The sequence below is a fragment of the Trichoderma harzianum genome, assembly GCF_003025095.1.
Source record: "Trichoderma harzianum CBS 226.95 unplaced genomic scaffold M431scaffold_14, whole genome shotgun sequence".
Lineage (NCBI taxonomy): Eukaryota > Fungi > Ascomycota > Sordariomycetes > Hypocreales > Hypocreaceae > Trichoderma > Trichoderma harzianum.
Genome location: NW_020209262.1, coordinates 685,495 through 705,293, shown reverse-complemented (window position 1 = coordinate 705,293; position 19,799 = coordinate 685,495). Strand labels below are relative to the sequence as shown.

The 19,799-nt window shown below is 51.3% G+C and overlaps 4 protein-coding genes across 4 annotated transcripts; 2 read left to right on the top strand and 2 right to left on the bottom strand.

Annotated features, from left to right (window-relative positions):
- Positions 1–9,053: 9,053 nt before the first annotated feature.
- On the top strand, positions 9,054–11,540 carry M431DRAFT_95070 (hypothetical protein; the record flags this gene model as incomplete). The annotated part of the gene is made up of 1 exon (XM_024924653.1): positions 9,054–11,540. One exon carries the CDS (start codon positions 9,054–9,056, stop codon positions 11,538–11,540), a length of 2,487 nt encoding a protein of 828 aa, XP_024770219.1.
- A 745-nt stretch (positions 11,541–12,285) lies between these two features.
- Positions 12,286–15,543, bottom strand: M431DRAFT_19926 (hypothetical protein; the record flags this gene model as incomplete). The annotated part of the gene is made up of 7 exons (XM_024913302.1): positions 12,286–12,501; positions 12,595–12,770; positions 12,838–13,404; positions 13,457–14,024; positions 14,084–14,824; positions 14,883–15,415; positions 15,486–15,543. 7 exons carry the CDS (start codon positions 15,541–15,543, stop codon positions 12,286–12,288), a joined length of 2,859 nt encoding a protein of 952 aa, XP_024770218.1.
- Positions 15,544–16,133: 590 nt separating this feature from the next.
- Positions 16,134–18,185, bottom strand: M431DRAFT_256173 (hypothetical protein). The gene is made up of 5 exons (XM_024913828.1): positions 18,133–18,185; positions 17,660–17,999; positions 16,792–17,537; positions 16,520–16,716; positions 16,134–16,439 (listed from the first exon to the last, which is right to left on the bottom strand). Exons 1-5 carry the CDS (start codon positions 18,145–18,147, stop codon positions 16,388–16,390), a joined length of 1,350 nt encoding a protein of 449 aa, XP_024770217.1. The 5' UTR covers positions 18,148–18,185; the 3' UTR covers positions 16,134–16,387.
- A 147-nt stretch (positions 18,186–18,332) lies between these two features.
- M431DRAFT_256141 (hypothetical protein) lies at positions 18,333–19,533 on the top strand. Its single transcript, XM_024913827.1, has one exon. The coding sequence runs from the start codon at positions 18,522–18,524 to the stop codon at positions 19,146–19,148; it is 627 nt and encodes a 208-aa protein (XP_024770216.1). The 5' UTR covers positions 18,333–18,521; the 3' UTR covers positions 19,149–19,533.
- Positions 19,534–19,799: the final 266 nt, after the last annotated feature.

Genomic DNA, 19,799 nt, shown 5'->3' with positions numbered 1-19,799 from the left:
GCAGCCTATCAGATTTGCAGGCCCGAGGTCCGCTGTTGTCGACTAACATCAGCGTCATGGCCCTACGGTTCAGATTGTGGGCTGGAACAAGTAGTTCATCCTTCGGAACACCAACTGATATCCATCATGGTCCCGGCATTCGCGTCTGCTGCATCTTTCGCGCCAGTGGAATCTTTGCGTCCTCTGTCCCGCACAAATGCAGCTCTAGGCAACGCTGCCAGAATTTTACCGCCATGGGTAACTAATATTTTTCGTATATGACTAGTAATAGTACCGTACTAGCCAATGCAGGCCGTGTAAATCGCTCAAGGCCTGCACCTTGCCCAAGGATCTTGGAGGGGTCTGCAGACAATGCGCCTGTCTTCTTTGTCTAGCCGGAATGTGGGTGTAAAAGGCTGTATTGTAGCTCGGTAACCCCGGTTCGGCTCCAAACGAGACCTTCTTGCAACACTTATCCGTACTCCGTGCATGCAGGCTTCCGGGACGCGGCAAGGATGAGAAAGACGCAAGCATGGCTTGTAGCACTACCACCACTAGTGCCAGAAGTACGGAGCACTCCGTGCTAGCTCGCTAGATAGCCGTGTGGCCTAATCTAATTCCCTATCACAGCAGAGCTGGTGGCTTGCCAGGCGTGGCCAGGCATGGCCACATTGTCCAGCTCGAATGTTTGGAGGCAAGCATACAGAGCACAACGTAGCCCTTCCCCAAGGGTCTTGACAAGGGGAAACTAGATCAGCCACCTATGTTAGCCTTCGAGGAGCTTCAACTGGTTTCATCTCGACCTCCTCCATGATGATAATTGTGATAACGCCACCTTTCACTTCTCCGGAATCCGAGGTTAGCTCTGTCAGGGATCAACAAGCAAGAATTTCAGGGCAACATTTTCGACAACACTTCACTCGGATAACCAGAACCGTTCTAGTCAAGCGCCAAGAAGGATAGAAAAAAGTCGGGACTCACCACGGGCATATACCTACACCGCTGCACGTGGTTCGTAAACATGGAACTTGTACGCTTGTACGAGTACACAATCCCATGCAGCGAGGGCGTTTCAGACAGGGCGGAGGCTACATCTTTCTCCCTCTCGTCTTATCCTGATATACTATGCGCTGTGCCCAAACAGATGGGCGAGCTGGCGCTAAACCATTCGGAAGGCTGCCTGCACAGAGAAGATCGTGGCCCCAGGCTGCTGACCCCGAGCTCCGTACGGGACGTCCTACAAGAGCTCAGATGTCAGAACCACGGGCGTCGGGGTATCATCATTTGAGTTCGGCGGCCATGCCAGTCAGCAATATACTTGCATGTGAATGCCGCGATATTCGAGAACGGTCGTCTGGTGGTATCGTTTGTTACCCACTGACGCAGTCTTGAGCACGAAAGAATAGAATTCGAGCATATGTCTCCTCGTAGACATGTCTATGTCTGTTGTTTGGCTGGCTTGGCCAGTATGTTCGCGCACATCGGCTCCATGGGCTTGATTAGCCATCCGACCAGGTTCTGGTGGGGTGATTTTTGACGGCGGCCTTGTCTTGCTCTCCGGAGGGAGCCGACTTTCAGTGTAGATCCAGACGCCTGGACACCGGATGCCAATATAGGAAAGTGTGATGCCGATCTCTCATGAGCTATTGTAAAGTCACAGCTCCTCAGGTTGCGCGCTGACCGCCCCGTAATACGGCGTGCATTCGCATTGAGTCTGCTCTCTCGCCATTGGATACATACGTGTTATCTGGGCATTCTGGCCATGGTTCAGCAAGAAGGTGGTTGGCCATACCGCATTGCTATTCCAATAGCCTTGGTTGACTGCCACGCATACTCGTATACTTGCAAGTCGGAGGAGGAAGGCTAGCAAGGCAGTGGTGAACCGGGAGCCGAATCGTCAGCGGCCTAAAGAGAAGCGGGCCGCGTGATGTCTCACAGACAGGCGGAGGGCTTCGTGGTACGAATTGGCGAAATATTCTGGAAGCAAAGACCATCTTTCCACTTGAGAGCACCCTGCAGCCAGCCTTCAGCCGCATGGCCGAAAGACCGGCGTTTCGAGTTAAAGGAGATGTTGTTCCAGAGGTGGGGCGAGACGCGAGCCGCTGAGAGATCCGTCTTGGTGTAATACTGAATCCCCATCTTCATCCACAAGACAGTGCTTCGTACGGAGTACTTTGATATGGCTCGTACCCACACAAAGTCTCCTCGGAGCACAGGCCAGTGTAAAACATACTCACCCAACTCTCCGCCCTCTGGAGAGTGTCTGATAGATAACCCTGAAATGTTTCAGCATGGCTCGTCATTATCCAGGCTATAACATGCTATTTCAAAGCTCTTGACCCGAAGGCGACATCATCTGTGGTATGAAACATACTCGTCGATATTTTCTGTGATTCTTTTGTCCCCCTTGCACCCCGTGATAGCCGAGTTCACAAACTACAACATCGTCTCAATGAGCGGTCGAGACACGCAAACAAGGCCTGCTGCATGGCTCGATAGAAGTAGCGGGAGAGGAGGCCGCCATGTCGCTGCGAATTCTTGATTCGTGGGCAAAAGTTTTCAAGATACCAGGGGGATTGCCTAGACGGGTTGACCAAGAAGATGGAGGGACGAATTGGTGATGTCGACCCCGGCTCGGTGATTCGCCTGCAGCTGTGCAGATCACTACTGACATTGCTGAACCCACTGCTCCATGGCGATGACGAAGTACAGACACTCGTAGCGCTCGATTTGATCATTAGCGGCTGCGCACTCGTCCATTTTCGACACTGGATTGCGGGCTTTTTGGGGGTGTGAGCGTGCTTGTTTGCTTGAGTTCTCCGTACTGTAGACTTGATTTGAGCTAGGTTCTCGCACGAGGCTAGCTGGCAGATCACTGGCGAGCTAAAGAGGCCAGAACCAAGACAGCGCGATTGGCACAGGCATCTCAAATGCCGCCGTTGGTTGGTATGACGCACCGTAGACTGAATGTAGACCGCAAGATGAGGCGTCTGCAGTTAATCCGGATGAAGTCCAAGCGCCAAGTGCGGAGAACTTGGAACTACTGCTTAAAACATTCACAGGAGTGGGAAAAGGCACGAGTCAAGACGGTAAATGGTGTCAATATTCAAGGTTGTTGCTCAGGTACTCGTACAGAGTACACGTACAGAGTACATTTCAGTGGTATCTCTTTTCTGGGAGCCATGCCTGCCTTCCCATTGCTGCCACAATATTGCAGGTGCAGGTGCAGGTGTCATATCATGCTCATGCCTGTGGTCCTTTGTACCCAATACAGTACGAGTACCTTGGCAGTCTGCGGGTGAAGGTGCTGGAGGTGCTGCAGTACGAGTACTCCGTACCTTTTGGCGGATCACTCGTACGAGTCGAGTGCTTGTACAAGTGTCCAGTCCGGTACGGGACTCCGCGTGCCTGCTGCCTTGACCGAAAAGTGACGAGTCGGCGCCTTCCTCCACGTGCGGTCTTGCCAACCCTGCAAGTGCAAGATGCTCCGTCTGTAAGTACCTGGTCCTTGTCCGTATCATGTATCATGTATCATGCCTTACTGTACGTGCTAGCTCGGCATTGACTGCCTCTATTACCGAAGTGTCATTACGAATTTGATGCTGCGAGCTCCGATAACAGTCTAAGGTACTGTATCGCTTGGGTTCCGTTCCGTGGAACCCTGCAAATCTGTGCTGATGGCCGTCAACCACGCAACCCTGCGGCATCTAAGTAACACTCCGCAGGTGCCGGGAACCTGCTGTATGAGCTTCTACGAGTACCTGTACTGTACATATGCCAAGCGCATGGTACTGCTCACCGACCATGTACCTCGTGCAGGCACTCGCACTTTCTCGCCTGAAGAAGCGCGTCTAAAAAGAAAATACCATGGAAGGAAGCAGGAGCAAGTCACGGGAGGAGCCTTCTCGAGGCCCAGGGTAGGTGTGATCGCGAGAGCGGGATGACGTTGACTCTGCGGTGGGACTTTTCATTCCTCTTGTAGGAATTTGTCCTGCTCTCTCCGACAGGGGCATTACAGGAACAGACAAAATTAGCAGGTATCCAGACAGTCACAGTATTCAGAGCTCCTGCGACTCCATCCTCGTATAACAAACCGCAGACATCCATTCTTGACAGCAAGAATACAGTCACAAATCCATGCCTCTAGAAAGCCATCAAGAAGCGATGGCAAAACAGGGAGACAGAGACAGAGACAGAGACAGAGACAGACGAGTGCTGTACCGTACAGTACGTGAGTCCTCAAAGTCAGACTTTGGCAGCACAAACCGCGTTTCAGCAGCCCCGGTACGAAATACAAGACAATACGCTTGGATGCTGATATTCGTGACAGATGAACAGCAGGGGACCTGCTGAACTTTCGATACAGGAAAGGCCTCTACTACTAGTGCTGCACATACCCTTGATTCCGTCTCGTTTGCTCATCGGGGACTGCTGGATGGCCCCGACATCTCCTGCCGCGTGGTCCATTTCACAGTCCTTGGGATTTGGTCAGTTTTCACATTTCGCTAGTAACATTCTCGGCGTTGTTGCCCAGCTACGACTGTGAATCCATTTGCGCGGCCGCTTCGACGTACCTAGATTGCCCTTGTGGATATGGAGGGTGGTGTTCCAGGTCGATACTAGCAATCATCATCCTCATCGCCGCCGCCAGACACCACGCGATGGACACCGTGTCACTTGCAGCAATGACACGGAGTACGCACTATCCATACCATGATAGCCCACAATCGATACTACTCTACCACGTCCCCTTGATGCAGCAGCCTGGACGGAGTAGTCCGAGCGGATATGCGAGCTAATTACGACTTGCCCTCGATTCTGCACGTCGCACCGAGCGTACCATGTTTTCGGGCTCGCAGAAACTTTCGGTCAATCATCAACCCGTTGAGTCTTTTCCGTGCAGCGCCTCGCATACCATCTCAGGCTATGATATGATATACGCGTATCCAAAGAAATGCATCCTTAGACCTTGACAACTGTTGTAGATGTTTTGAAATCGCCATGTCGTGAGATTTGAAAAGCATCTCCTTACTCGAGAGCACGCAATCTGTTGCTGTTCTCGGTCTTCGGAAAAGAGCTAAACGAAAGCTCTCGGATCAATCTTGGTGCTATCTTTCATGCTAACCTTTTTCTCCGCCCTCGCCATAAATGCCCCATGCTCTGGCTCCCTTAGCATTGGCTCAGTCTAGTCGCCACAGAGCCCGCTCATCTAGGGACTCCATTTTACGAGCGTGTGCTCCGTACGGTAGCAAGAACCTCCTTGCAGCACGAAACACAAGTGAATGTGCAATCTTCCGGAGACTCCCGATCTGTTGCTGTACCAGGATTGCGCCACAAGTTGTTTCGCTCATGTTTGTTGTACAGTACATTGCCGCAGAGCCGCCACGGAAGCCGAATTCGATGGTTAGGGTCGATTGAAGTGCTCTGTTTGGCTTACCAAGACCCGGCACCCGGGATTCACCTCCAATCTGGCGCCTCGGGCCCTACTCCAGAGTTACACAGCATGCTATACAGTAGGTCATGAAACCGCTTCTGCAGCCGCTTGATGCGGGGTTATTCTCAACGACCTCAGCCATGTTCTTGACCGTCTTGTTTACTTCATCTCTGATTTGCAAATCTAAATCATTCCTCTGGACGGAGAAGAGAAGGAGTATCACAGAGAGAGACAGAGACAAAGCGAGGCCAGGGACAAATAAGCCCATGCATGGTACCATAAGAAAGAAGGAGGGGAGACCGACAGTCAGGAAAATCCGGAAAGCTACTTCAGTCCCGACAGCCGGCCATCATCCTTGTTCATCTTTCCGCACGAGTGAGGACGATAAAGCACGGGGGAATGGAGAATGTACTACATTTGATAAGTACACTCGCACGGGAGCACGGAGTATTTTCAACATTACTCGTATTACAGCCGGCGGCTCCCTCGGCTCCAAACCGAATGTTTACTCCACAGCCTGAAAGCAGTGGCTTTCAAGATTCGTAACCTCTCGGCGCCTTCTGCGGATACATCCGTGCGATTGGCGCCCACGCGCGGTGTGGCATCGACTGTATATGTTTGAACCAACCACCATCTGCATGCACACGCACAAGCTTTAGGGCTTGATGCTTGATACTGTCTGCTCTTCTTCGGGATGCTCTGCCTGCTTCAAGGGCAACATGCAGGGTTGTCCTATTCGGACAGCGTCATTCCATCTTTCTTCTGGTCTGCTTCCTACTGCTACTCTATCGCTCCCGTCAGGATCACAGCCGGCGTTTCGGGGAACGTCCTCGAACTGGTCAAGTCCCTGGAGTCGCCCACCATCTGTTGGCGGCAACTACTGGAGTGCAAGCCAGTGTAGTGGTGACCTGGTCGCTTCTGACGCCACGCGCCTGATCGCTAGAGCCAGTAGTAGGGCAAATGCAAGCCTAATTTCATGCGAGGACCCCGACTTTTGTCTTCTTTCTGAAGGTGAGTTCTTCAAGCTAGCATAGAGCCACACAGTGCGCTATTCCATCCGTTTTTAACCAGGCGAGGGATGGTTTAGCTGTGGATTCAACTCTCGCCCCGGCTCGAGCCACGACAGGGGGATCCTCCGTCCTTGTCGGAAGTGTTTGTTCAAAGTTCGGATTGTGTGTAAGAGCGAGTGCCTCACAACCACGGCGGAAGAATCCGTACTACTTTGCGGGGTTGCCACTAACAGTATCTCCCACTCGTCATGCGGGCACACCAGAGTCGTCTTGTACAGTACCAATGTTCCAGAACATTGAAGTTGAGAGACGCCAAAGGTTGACTAGAGAGTTTTGTTCCACACCCGCCACACTGAAATGACGGCACCGTCGACACAAAGGCAGAAAATAAGCTGGAGTATGAATCGCGGCAATTTAACGGGGACCACCATGTACGAGTACTGCTCGCTCGCGCTGGCCCCCCCAAGTTTACGGCTAGTATTGCGATTACTGTCTGAGTGGTACGAGCATTTATATCAGATTTTCCTGGAGGGGACCTCGGGCCACGCGGCATGCAAGCGACATGATTGTCCGCCGAGCAAGCATCTGGACAGCGTCCAAGCAAACGCGTGTGGATATGCGGTGTGCCCCGTACCAGGCACAGAACAGTAACCGGATATCTCACTAGTGCGGCCATGTTCCCCAAGAGCAAATCTTCTCTGGAGACTAGGGTGGCCAGTCGGCATCGAGAAGAAAAAAATGGCTAAAAAGCTTACCACCCCCTGTCTACGGAGCACTGGTGCACATCATGTCCCGAAATAGGCGGCTTCGGCCCCAGAGGGAGCCACATGCCGTGTGAAGCTTGGCGGAAATGGTGGGTGGATGGTCTTAACACGCCTCTTTTCGCTCTGCATCTTTCTTAGAGAGGTATGTACAAGGCCTGCTGTCGATGAGACGCGAGGGTATCCTTACCATGGTTTTATGGTTCGTTAATTTCACCTAGAATCTGTCGTATAGATTACAATATTGCCATCTGCATGCCCAGTCGTCTGTCGGATCGGACTCGCCGTTTGTCAACCATCCCAAGTGGCTCGTTGTGCTCGTACAAACTTTTTGTTCGCCTATTGCCGCCTTGGGTGGCGGGGGTTCAGGGTGGCCTTGACGTTTCAAGGTATGCCTGGAGATTGCGAACAGAGCTATCTCTCCAGTTTCTATTAGTAGTTTGATTTCTTCTCCTGCTGCGGATCTTCACCAAGAACATGATTCGAATTCCTACCCAAGAGAGGGCCTAGGCCGACTCTTGTTCCTGGGACCAGAGGACAGGACAACGATGGATGGCTACACTACCTCTGAGTGACCAACTGCACAGCCAGAAAAGAAACGAAGCATAGAAATGCTCAAAGAGAGGCCGGACAGGGAACGGCAAGTCAGTGTACAAGTGCTCGTATGTGGTGGTTCGCGGCGCGGCATGACATATGACCAGAGAGAGACCCGGTAGCAGGCCCGATTGATCACGACCGGGGTGCTGCCGTCCCTGGAGTCAATGCGATGCTCCATGGCTAGTCGAGCAGCCCAGCTGGAGCTCGAAACACCTTAGCGGGCTTTGGCTGATCTCGACTGCCCTAGCCGGGTCAATTTCTAAAGGGTGTGGCCTTACCAGCCCCACGTCTGCCAATCCAGATATATTTCCGAATCTGCTTTAATGGGCGGAGAGCGACGGCGGATGACGGATGAGCACATTGACTGATACAGACACATGGTTGTTGTACAGTAGAGTAACCCGCTTGGGGCCGATATACCTGCATCAAGTCGCCGCCTCCTTCACACCCCTCCGCCTTGTTTCTACTCGCACTTCCTTCACATACCAGGCCTGCTTTCCCTTCTGCGGCATTGCTTGCATCTCGGCAATCACAGCCACTGTCGCAGTCGCAGACTTAAAATCGCCAGCAGGTCGAACATCCGGCTCCAAACTCCAGCGTCCACAGTCATCTTCAGCATCGCGCAAAGCTTGGTCCCGGGCGCTCGGCTCAGTACCGCTTGTTTCACTTGTTCGAGCGCAGACCGCGTAATCGCCATCGTGACCCCAATTGGCACATGCCAGATGCCGGCTTGCGATCCCAGCGACAGCGTCACTAAACGGGAGGGCTGCCGTGGGTTTTCCGAGCTGGATATTTCAACTGCAGCACCGCAACTGAACTTGGATATAGACTTGCTTTGGTCCCGTATCACGACACGACACGAGACCAGAATCGACCAAGGCGCACTCCTTGTACAGATCTGCTCATAGTGCGAGGCGTTGTTGGCTATTCTCCCCCTCCAAAAAGCACCTGCTTGTTTCTTTACTTAGCCTGCCGTTCTTTTCCCTCCACCTCCCCAACTTTCCCATCTCTCTATCCCCCCATACTCGGCGCAACCGGTAGAGCAGATCCATTGGTTCCAGAAGGAGTCCAAGGCTGGCGTAATACAGATCCTCTCGAACGCGGCACCCCAAGCCGCGAGTCCATCCCGTTAGTGCCGAGACTCCGATCGGTTGGGTCGCTCAACTGCCTAACGCAACACCGATTTAACTCTACGTCGGTGATTCAACAACGACACATCTGTTGACGCTGCAAGCTGGTGATTGGTGTACTCGATCAAAATACACCGAAATCATGGCAGAAACGTCGCACAACCCGTATCCGCGATCTCCCAATCCCTCCACCAGGTCGTACGATTCGTCATCTGTCTCGTCCGCAACGTCGCCTCGGCCTCCTTCGCGGTACCTGGGGAGCATGTTGAATGCGACAGGAAGACCAAACCCGACACCACCCCAGCCTCTTGGTATGCCTACGTTGCCCCCCGTGAACCAAGGCTTTCCGCCTTATACGCCCATGCCACCGACCTCCATCATGGGCCGCGAGTCTGTTGCCTCTACCGACTCCCTGGTAAGCAGTCAAGGCCCTGGCGGCTCCCAACTGTCGGGAACTCCCGGTGCGCAAGGACAAAAGAGGGCCTACCGTCAGCGACGCAAAGATCCCAGCTGCGACGCATGCCGGGAGAGGAAAGTCAAGTGCGATGCGACGGAGACGACTAGCTGTTCCGAATGCTCTAGTCGCAACGTCAAATGCCAGTTCACCAAGGAAACCAATCGAAGGATGTCTTCCATCAAGCAGGTGCAAGATCTGGAGAAGCAGATTGAAAAGGTCAAGCGGGACAACAACAACTTACGCCGAATGTTGCAGGAGAGAGATGGCTCTATGGACATTGACGTCGAATCTAGAGAGCGATCATCCTCTCAGTTGCCGCCCCCCATCGAGTCCGAGAGCAGGCCGCGCAAGAGACCGCAGCTAGTTCCCGACCTCGCTCTGGCAAGGACGAACCTACGAACTTTTTCAAAGGGCATTTGGAAACCTCCAGCGCAGCACCGACTACCGGCGCCGGCCCCCTTTGATGCACCCGTGCCTGAGTTGCCTCCCCGTCAGGTGGCAGAACAGCTGCTAACCACCTACTACGCTTCCGCGCACACAATGTTTCCCATCATTCATTTACCAACCTTTAAAGCCTTGGTTGACGACTTGTACCGAGCAACTCCGCCTCGCATACCGCCGGGGTTCTTGTGCCTATTCTTTGCTGTTTTAGCAACTGGTAGCTTGTTTACCGCTGAAGTTGCTGCATCAGCCGCCACCTATTTTCGACCGTCCGAGCTGTTAGAGTCGGCGCGAAAAGCCATGGACCCTTGGTGTAATCGTCACACTCTCGACGACGCAAGAGCTCTTATCCTCATTACCATTTGTCTGAACGAGATGAATCTGAAATCAGCAGCGTGGAGCTTCTTGGGCAATGCAGTACGTGTTGGGCAAGACCTTGGCCTCTACCTAGACACGGAAACATGGCCTGTGGTGGAAGGTGAGATGCGCCGCAGGACGTGGTGGGCAATTTATATCCTTGACAGGGTCATGGCCACCGAGATGGGCCATCCATTTCTTATTGACGATGCCGACTGCAGCGTTGCTCTGCCCGCCGCTGTGGATGACCAATACATTGAAGATGATGGCATGAGAGTCCCCAGTGGAGCTGAGCCGTTGACGCACTCTCTCTTGGCTGTTATTCACGTCGTCAGGTCCTACACTTCGATTGTGAAGGCAACTGAGTCTCCCGCGATACCGCCTACGCAGCTTGCCGGCTTCGACGCTCATTTCAAAAAATGCCTGAACACATTCCCTCCAGCTTGTGATCCTGTGAGCACCGTGGCTTTGGCACCTCACTTCTTGGCGCCTCTCACTTATTTATTCCATGCGCGGCTAGTTCTTCACCGCCATAATATAAATCCCAGCTGTGATGTTGATAACCGCCTCGCAGCCATTGAGAGCTGTATGCACATTGGTATAGAGACGGCATCGTTGCTTAACAGAACAAGCTCTCCAGCAGATGGAGCCACCTCTCTTTTGACAGCTCATATCTTCCGCTGTGCCTTATTTTTGCTTCTAACAGGATGTTTGGATCACGCCATTACCTGTATTCGAGCTCTAGCAGCGATTGACGCGCGGCGCGATGTAGCTACTGCTTGCGGGAGATACCTTTCCTTCTTTACATCCACCTTGAGTGTGAAGCGAGCTGAATATTCAAGTCGCATAGCTCGAACAACTTCGCCTCATGCTTTCTCCAGTGCGCGATCGCCTGTGGACCCTTCCACCCTTTTGGTTTCATTGGCTAGAGATGAGGAGCTTTTGGCTTACGTCTCATCCGACCTCCATGCCTCACCATCAAAATCTTGGGTCTGGACCGAGGGATATGACCGTGATTACCTCCCTCCCAAGCCAGATGCTGCTGCTCCATCCGGCGGGCTCGGACACGCACTTTTCAGCTCAGCCATGAGAACTGGCCTCAGTGAAGAGGAGCGCAGGGAGTGGGGTGGATGGACTCAACTAGAGACGGCGGTTCGAGGGCTGGGATCGACTCATACGATGAGCAGCAACTGGACAACCCTCCCTCCGCCTCAGGTCAAGAGAGAATCTCCAACCCCTGGCATCCCTAGCATTCAGCGGCTTTCAGAGGCCCCTCGGTACACGGCCGAAGTTCCCAAATATGGTAATGAACCATCGAGACCCGCTGCTAGCCCCGCTGGTAGAGATAGATTGAGCATTGCGAATATTATATGATGACGACGACCATGACGACGAGGATAGAGATTTTTGGGAACTCGGAAATGATACACGAAATCTGGGGTGACTCAAGGTCGCTTTCTTTCTTTCTTTTACTTTTTTTTTCTCAGTTCCCCTTCTCTGTTGTTGTAATCTCTGATGTTGGGTAATAAGGGGGTATGATGGCTCGCTTTTTGGACCTTGGATTGTTCTTATCGTTTGGATTAGGAAAAAAAGTGGTCGAATAACGGCATTTGATACCAAGCACTCTTACACATACCCATGGAACTAGCGATTTGTTTTTATTTATTTTCGTTTTTGCTTTTTTTTTTTGTACACGGATTAGCCGGTGAAGACTTATATACCAAATTTCCTTCAAGTGTCTTTTTTTCCCCTTTCCCCATTTTCTTTTATACATGAGTCTTTTAACGCTGTCAAATACGGACGCAAGAGTAGGAGATACCACCTGAGCCTTTTTTTGCTTTTCTTTTTCTACCTCCACCCTTCGATTTTCTTGGGGTCGTCTGTCTTTGTTACTTTCCTCACTCTCTCCATTTTATGATGTCACATTTGCCTGAAAGAACGCAAACGATATAATAGTTTACATAGCATCGACGTTTGTGTTCGATAGCAGAGATAATTCCAACTCTACTTATGCCTCCATCCCATTGCCCACGATGTTATGTCTTACAATGGGTCTTCAACTATTAGAGTAACATCTGTCCGTAGATGAAAAAAGGGGGGGTAATCTCGCCGTGTCTCCTCACCTTGGCCCTCCATCAAATTGCAACTTTGCAAATTTCTCCTGCAGTGTATCCCGCAACAACCCACCGTCATCGATATACTCGGCCAAATGCATGGCTTTGAGTGCCCAGCGGTGACAAGGCTCTTCCTCCCCACGAGCGTAATAGTCGATGGCGTGGTTGAAACTCGTTGCAACGAGCCACTCCAATTCCGAAGACGGCAGCTGATTTCCAGCCTGTCAAGCAACATTAATAAAATGCCATGTTACTCTTCTGAAACACATCTTTTGTAAAGAGCGCGCGCGGGGAGAAGAAAAACGGAGGCTTACTTCCTTGCCCTCACGGGCTATTTGTATAGCTTGATCCACAAGCTGAAGAGCCGCTGTATCGTCCAGCCCCAGAATCGCTTGAAACATACATCGAATGTATTTTGCAAGTTTCTCGTAGTCAAACTCTTCCAGCTCAAAAATCTCATTGATGATGAGGCGCATGGTCGAAAACAATGCTAGAATTCGAATCGTCAGCGTCATCTCTCAGTAAAGGGGCTAAACAGATAGCCATATATCCCTAACCTTTCCCCGGAGCTTTGCTTCTCAGTACGCAGTCTCCCATCGCCTTGTACATCACCTCGTCACGGCACGGCTTTGCTTTGCGGACAATCTCGTTCAAGCCATCCCAATCCCTGAGCACGGTGGCGGCCTCAAAGTCGAAGACAAACAATGTTGATAGTTTTGCGTTCAAATCTGCCGCGGTTCTTTCATCCATTATTTCATCCGTATCAGTCTCTAATATTGCATAGAATTTGTCCATGTGATGTCTAACTTGGAGGTAAAACTGCAACTGCTCTTCCACTCTATCCTCTTTCCTTGCGAGCGAGACTAATGCTGCAGCAATGACAAAGTGGCAGCGTAAGGCCATCATGGCTATATCAGTGGCCTCAGATGAAGGCAGATCCTTAGGATAACAAGTCGAAAAGGCCAGACATGTTTTAAATATCCGGATGATGTGAGAGAGCTCCCATGTATCGCATTTTGCAACACCCATATTGTATGCATTTTTTCGGAACCAGTGTAACTCGGGTGCAGTAAAGACTATGTTTCCCACGTCATCTTTGGGATGCTGGTTCGCTTGTTCGGCAGCTATGGCCATGACATTAGCAATCATCTGATGGGGCACGTCGCATATGAATACCTTTCTCAAATATATGGCACAAATCTTCGGCATATGCAACGCTATGAGAACCTGCCTCATCCTCGTTACCCTTTTCTTCAATCAAATGGATGAGACGAATCGAGCAGCGCAGTATTGACGTTAGATTGCTTGGAGTTTCTTGGTCAGTCGTCCAACTCTCGATGATGGCCTGTAGGGCTGTCAGAGTACACAGTTTGTCACCTGCTTGTTGTGCTTCTCTAATACAGGCGTACAGCATGTCGCGACCTTGTGAACTGTCTGAAAGTCTACTGAGATGCCTGATGCTCTCAGAACCAAGCTCATGGTCCCAGTCAATGAGTGATACTTTGAACGCCAAGTATCTAGTTAGGATGTGGTTTTTGGAGTTCTCTGACATTGAATGTAAAATCTGTCGCGCCTTTTCGGTATCGTTACCTCTCAGAGCACAAATGACACGTTTTCTGCTGAATTTGCCAAGATTGGCTTCGCCACTGCTCATGAATATTCCGTGCAGAGCAATTAAGCACCATGCCTCTGCAGCTTCATAGTTCTCGTCAAAAAGTATCGAGTCTATTTTACTCCACATGACCTTCTGTCCAATTAGTACAGGCATATGAACTTGATGCGGGAGTGCTGCGGTCAACTTACTGAATGCGCTGCGCCAGCAATATCACACCCCAAAGGCTCAGAAAGAGCATCACTCACTTTGTCTAAGAGTTTTTTAAGATCTGCCAAAGCTTCAATAGAATTTGTTTCATCAACAGTGTTCATCCAGACCCTCCTGACAACGGTTTTTCCAATCCATTCCCTGTTTTTTGAAGATATGATGTGTTGTAGCAAAAGTTCATCCAATAGCCCGCGGGCCAACCGATGGTTCTTTTCTCTCAGAGATTTGATGTGATGCAAAAGAAAGTAAAAAGAAGCGTCGGAATAGTCGAATGATCGAACCATCCGATGCAGAATACTAGAATAGGCGTCGATATCGAAAATTTCCCCAGGAGCTTTCTGCAAAAGTTCAAGGCGCCAGTGCAACACAAGGGGCTTCTCTCCAATCTCAGACTCGATATATTCGATCAAACTGTTGGCCTCCTGAACACACTCTGGGGAGCCAATATCAAGGAGTCCCCGGACAAGGCCTTGGCATATGGCTAATCGCAATTCCAGCCCCTTACTTGAGAGCTGATCCAGTGCCTGATGGTTGATAATATCGTAGGCGCGTTTCAGCCACTTGACCGCCATACTGTAATCTCCTTTCGAGGCAAGATCAAAACCAATATGTTGTAAAGTATCAGCTATTATCTCAGCAGACCTTGGGTCCAGCGTTGGTCGAATGGCATCTATCTTGCCAAACATATGCTCCGCAACGTCAAGCCTATCTTCTTTCCATGACTCTCCAACTTGTCAGAACATTGAGGTTCGTCAAGCTACTCCATGGGCGAGTACTCACCAGAGCTGTTCTCATCGCCAAGTATTCTGCGTCAAGTTTCGTCCGCTCACTCTGCTCACGAGGGTCCGAAGCGTCAAGCGGGGCTGCTTTGATCCTTTCCATCAGTTCTGCAGTTTTTTGAAGTGCCAATCTAGCCGACTCCAAGTCGGAGTCTTCTACGCAATGCTTGCCGAGCGTCAATGACAGACTCATCAAGTACGCAACCTCTGCCCCCGTATCCTCCTTGGCTCGGCCCGCACTTCGACCAAGCTCCAGCATAGAAAAGGCAAGCGACCTTGCTTTAAGGAGCAACCTGGCTTTATCCATAGGAGCGGATCTATTTCGTTCTCTCTTTAATCTCACACAGAGATTCCACAAATCTCGACCATGTCGTTCAACATCCTTGGCTAATTTCGGCGGCAAGGGACCTGCGGATCCCGACGGCGCTGCATTGTGAATCAGCTGAACATGGTGGCCAGTATCGGCGAGAAGAAGGTCGATGTTTTCCTTATCAAGGGATTCCGAAAGCTTAGACTGAAGCGTAGCAGCGAATTCTGCATACCCAGCACCGTTAAAAACTACGCAAAGCCATATTAAGGACAACCAAGAGGATGAATTGCCTACCGACAAATGAGCGAGCCTTTCTAATCCTGCCGGCGGAAGCAAGATCATCAGGCGCCATGTTGACACGATCGACTAGAGAAAAGCTTATGAGAGCTTGAAGACGAAAGACGCAGTCGTAGAAGCGCAAGTGAGGTGTAATATCGAGAAAACGGCAATCCTGAGCATTGATGCCACTGATTCAAAAACAGAGGGAAAAGGGAGAGGAAGAGGAAGGCATTCCCATTACATAGATCTTCGATATGCACCTGCCTCACCACAAATATAGGTACTTCAGTAGAGGTACCAACTTGCCTTCGCCGAGGTGCTAGGAAGTACCCGTGTACCTCAGACTTAAGGAACCAATTCAACCAATCTCGAAGACAAATCATCCATAGGTAGTAGCAATTATCCAACATTAATCGAAAAGACTACCGTATGCCTAAGTAGGTATGTACCTCACAGCTCTAGCAATAAAAAAAAAAGAAACACACACAAAGACAAGAAATCCAACATCAACAGCACACCCAACTCTCTCTCCTCCAACAACAAAACTTGGGAATCTAAACACTCCATGAAGAAAAACAAATCAGAGAAGAATGAAGGACTCGAAGGGGGACAAGGAATGAAGGGGGACACAACAACAGCAATAACCCCCGTGTACAATATTTCGGGCAAGACGACGAAAAGGGGGAAGCAACTCGACGCAGTTCCAACGCCGTCCGTCATGCCCCATTAACCTTACAATGATAATAAAAAGAGACCCGTTCCTGATCCAAACTTTTTTGGTTGGTTTATATTAAAAATCGGTTTTCCGCACCCCGTGCACAAGTAAGTCTCCTGCATCTTCCCACGTAGAAAAACTCACACAAGCAATACGCGTTTTTTTTTTCGGTCATTAATCGGATGCCTAGGCATAAACATCATCACTGTACAGGAGGGTCGTGTGGTAAAAAGTTGCCAACAATCAACGCAGGCCTGTTGAAAATCTTGGAGTCAGTCTCTCTTGCTGTCGTGTAGGAGAAGGTAAGAGCCATTCAAGAAAGCTTCAAACTTACAGTTTATGCTCATCGCGACGGATCGTAAAGGAGAAGCAACACTTGACAATGGGATGATCTGATGAATCGCTGGGATTCTTTAGCGAGCACGCCGTCAATAACGTATCGTGTGCTGGGTCAAAGGCAATGGTGCCAAACTCTTCCCAATATCTAACCATCGACTCCTCGGTGAGGATCTCGTGGAGTGCAATCTTGCCCTGTACAGGAAAAAAGGACATTTGTTAGCGCGTCACGCATTCACAGAACGTGTAAAAGAATGGGAAAATACTAACATCTCGTAGCTGATCCACCGGCACATTGATCAACTCGGCCATTTCCTTATTTCCTCGGAAAATCTCCCCTGTCCGCCTCCAGCAACACGCCGGTACAGCCATACTGGCAAACACCCGGTCGTAGTCCATCAGCTGTTTCTCAAACCACATCTCCACATACACCAGCTGCATGTCCGTCAAGCCTTGTGCCTTTTCTCTAAACTTGGGTCGAAACTGGTTAATGGTCCGCAAAATCTTTTGTTTAGATGTGGACGCGATGTGTCCGTCCAAGTACTTGCCCAGCCGCGCATAGCCCTTGATGTAGTTGAACGGCTTGAGCAGACCGGCATCGTACTTGGCCTTGAGCACGCGAGACATTCGTTCTTCTGGGTTGTCGTTCCCAGAAGGGTCCGCTGCCTGGAGGTAGTATTCTCGAGTCTTCTCCTTGTCAGATCTAGTCATTGACTTGTTATCAAAATTTGAAGGCGGCAGCATAGACCCTGGCACATGGCCCGCTGATACAGAGCCGCCCGTCAATCCATTGCTGCTGCCAAAGCCAGAGAGCATCTCCGACGGACCCCCTGGCCGATTAAAGGCCGAGTTCTGCTGAGCTTCGACGCCACCCTCGTCAAGGATACTATTGTGCAAAAAGTCGTTGAGCAGGTTAAACTCGTGAGTGACGTCGGCACCAATCAGGTAGTTGGGGTTATAGGTATTCATATCATGGTAGTTTTGCGCGGTCAACCAAGCGTCCGAGAAGCCGGCAACTACTCTCTCGTTAGCCATCCAGAGCATCATGTTGGTGGCCGGGGGGGATACTGGGGTAGTATCGGAGAACGACCAAGGCGATTTGGGGGGAGGGGTCGAATCTCGTTTTGGAAGAGCTTACATTGATTCGCGTTACCATTGTTATTCAACGCGTTGGCCTGCAGGCCTGACGAAGCGTCGGGTTGCACAAGGGATAATGGGTTGGCCTGTCCAAGCACGCCTCCAGCCCCGATGGCCGAGTTTGCCCTCTGCCTCGCGCCATCGAAGGTCGGGGGAGGGCCCATGGCGCTGGATATGGAGCTGTGGCCTACGTCGGACTGGGACATGGTGTCCGATTCATCTACGGACGCTGTGGATGCAGTTTTGCTGACGACCGTCTTCTTCTTGGGATCTGACTCGCGGGGCTCATCGTGGCAGAGATGGCCAATATTTCGCTTAATGCATCTCGTACATGGACGCTCCTGTCCACGGCATTAGCACGTCCACAATGTAGAGCAAGGGAAGAGGTGGGCAGAGACAAGGAGGGTCTGGACCCATCCGTGAAGCTGCGGCAGAGGAGAAGCAGGATAGATGCCATGTGGAGGATGTACTTACGAGATCGCATGTCATGTGCTACTCGCGTCAAATTGAATCAGTCAGCCACAAGATCTTGATTTACAAATAAGGGGTGTGGGTAATGAATCTCAAAGATGTCTTCTTCTTCATCTGCTTCTTCTTTCTTTCTTTCTTTCTTTCATTGTCTTCTCTTCTTTCCCCCTTTTTCCTCCAGGCTGTATATGGGACGTCTCATTTTCTAAAGCGGGCCAGACTTACAGATCTGCGACAATACACGCAAGCTGCAACGGTAGAGGGAGAGACACGCAGCTAATCGTTAGTCCATGCTGCATACACACTCGACACTTGCTCTTCCAAGGTCACTGGCCGAATGAATCGAACTGAACAATGGGGGGAAAGATGGGGGGTGAAAGGGGAGGGCAGAGGGCATGAACGGGGGCAGCACAACAACTGCACAGCGACCATTTGTGCCCTCGGCCCTCTCAGTATTTTGGCCCGCAAGAACGGGGAACGGGAGGGAGGGTTCAAGCAAGTTCTGCGTACCATGGTTAACCTTGCGTCTCTTCTTGGGATTCTTGCCAGCGCCACGACCCTCGTGGTCCTTGTCGCGCTCGGCCGCATCGCCTTTGGCCGCCATTTTGCTTCGCTCCACCACCTTGCTTCCCTTGGCATCCATCGCACCCGGCGCCGTGGTGGTGGTGGTAGTGGTGGCAGTGGCCGTAGCACCGGTAGCCTTCCGCTCGCTCATTGCTGTTGTGTACGCTCAATCTTTCTCTTCCCCCCCAGTGGTTCCTTCTTTTCCAGTCCCGTTGGTTTTTCTTCCGTCTCTCTCTCTTCTCTCTTCGCTATACTCTCATCTCCCGATTGCTCGGCCTCCCATTGGATCTGTCTGCCTCGGGAAGGGTTACGCAAACGTCCAGATTGCAGATCATCGAACGGGAAAATCGTCCCAGCTATCCGGCTCGCCTCAGACGCTTCCCGATGGCGCAACTAGCATGCCCGAAGCTGTGCAGCCCTCTTTGGCCCCTCAGCAGCAAGGCAGGAAGCAAGCTTAAGCGCAAAGGCCGGGTCTCCCCCGTCTCTCTCTCTTTTCGCCCGCGCAAAACGGAAGAGGTCGTGTGAGGGCCAGACAAACCCGCCCGTCTCTGTCCGTGGCCGGATATCGTCTCTGTATCGCTTGGGATGGCGGAATCAGGGCCGGACGCGGGCTCTGCCAGGCAGGAATGGGATGCAGAGGCAGAGTTTTGCCAGCAAAACAAGAATCGAGTTGAGCACGAGAGCAAAAACGCATCAGCAGGAAGCGCAAGTGCTGCTTTGAGGCACCGGCAAGTTCAGCTGGGCCCTCCCTTTTGGTGGGGACCTGGAGCCAGTGGACCGAGCCTTTTCGCCTTGGCGGCCAGCGCTAGCCCGGCCGGTTGGGTACCTGCGCCAGAAGGATTTCAACGGATCAATGGGCTGCTACAGCGGTCGGCAAGGCCTGTAACGGCGCCTGTAACCGTTCTACTGTATAGCGGTACAGGGAAGAGGGGGGCTTAATATCGCCCAACTGCTCATTCGCTGCATTCACACACACACATACCAAGTATTCGGAATAGCCTCGTTTCTGGCATGTTGGTTCCTGTCACGTCACTCTTTATTCTCCGCATCCTGATTGGGCCCTGTGATTAGACTTTTGACAATAGCTACTGTACACAACCACCAGAAGA

What these genes read in the sequence shown, in the direction of transcription:
- M431DRAFT_256173 (XM_024913828.1), bottom strand. An exon ending in CAATGGTAACGCGAATCAAT is followed by an intron (nt 17,538 to 17,659) that starts GTAAGCTCTTCC and finishes ACGAGAGAGTAG; the next exon opens with TTGCCGGCTTCTCGGACGCT. An exon ending in CGGTGGATCAGCTACGAGAT is followed by an intron (nt 16,717 to 16,791) that starts GTTAGTATTTTC and finishes TTTCCTGTACAG; the next exon opens with GGCAAGATTGCACTCCACGA.
- M431DRAFT_256141 (XM_024913827.1), top strand. Translation starts at nt 18,522, where the DNA reads ATGAACGGGGGCAGCACAACAACTGCACAGCGACCATTTGTGCCCTCG.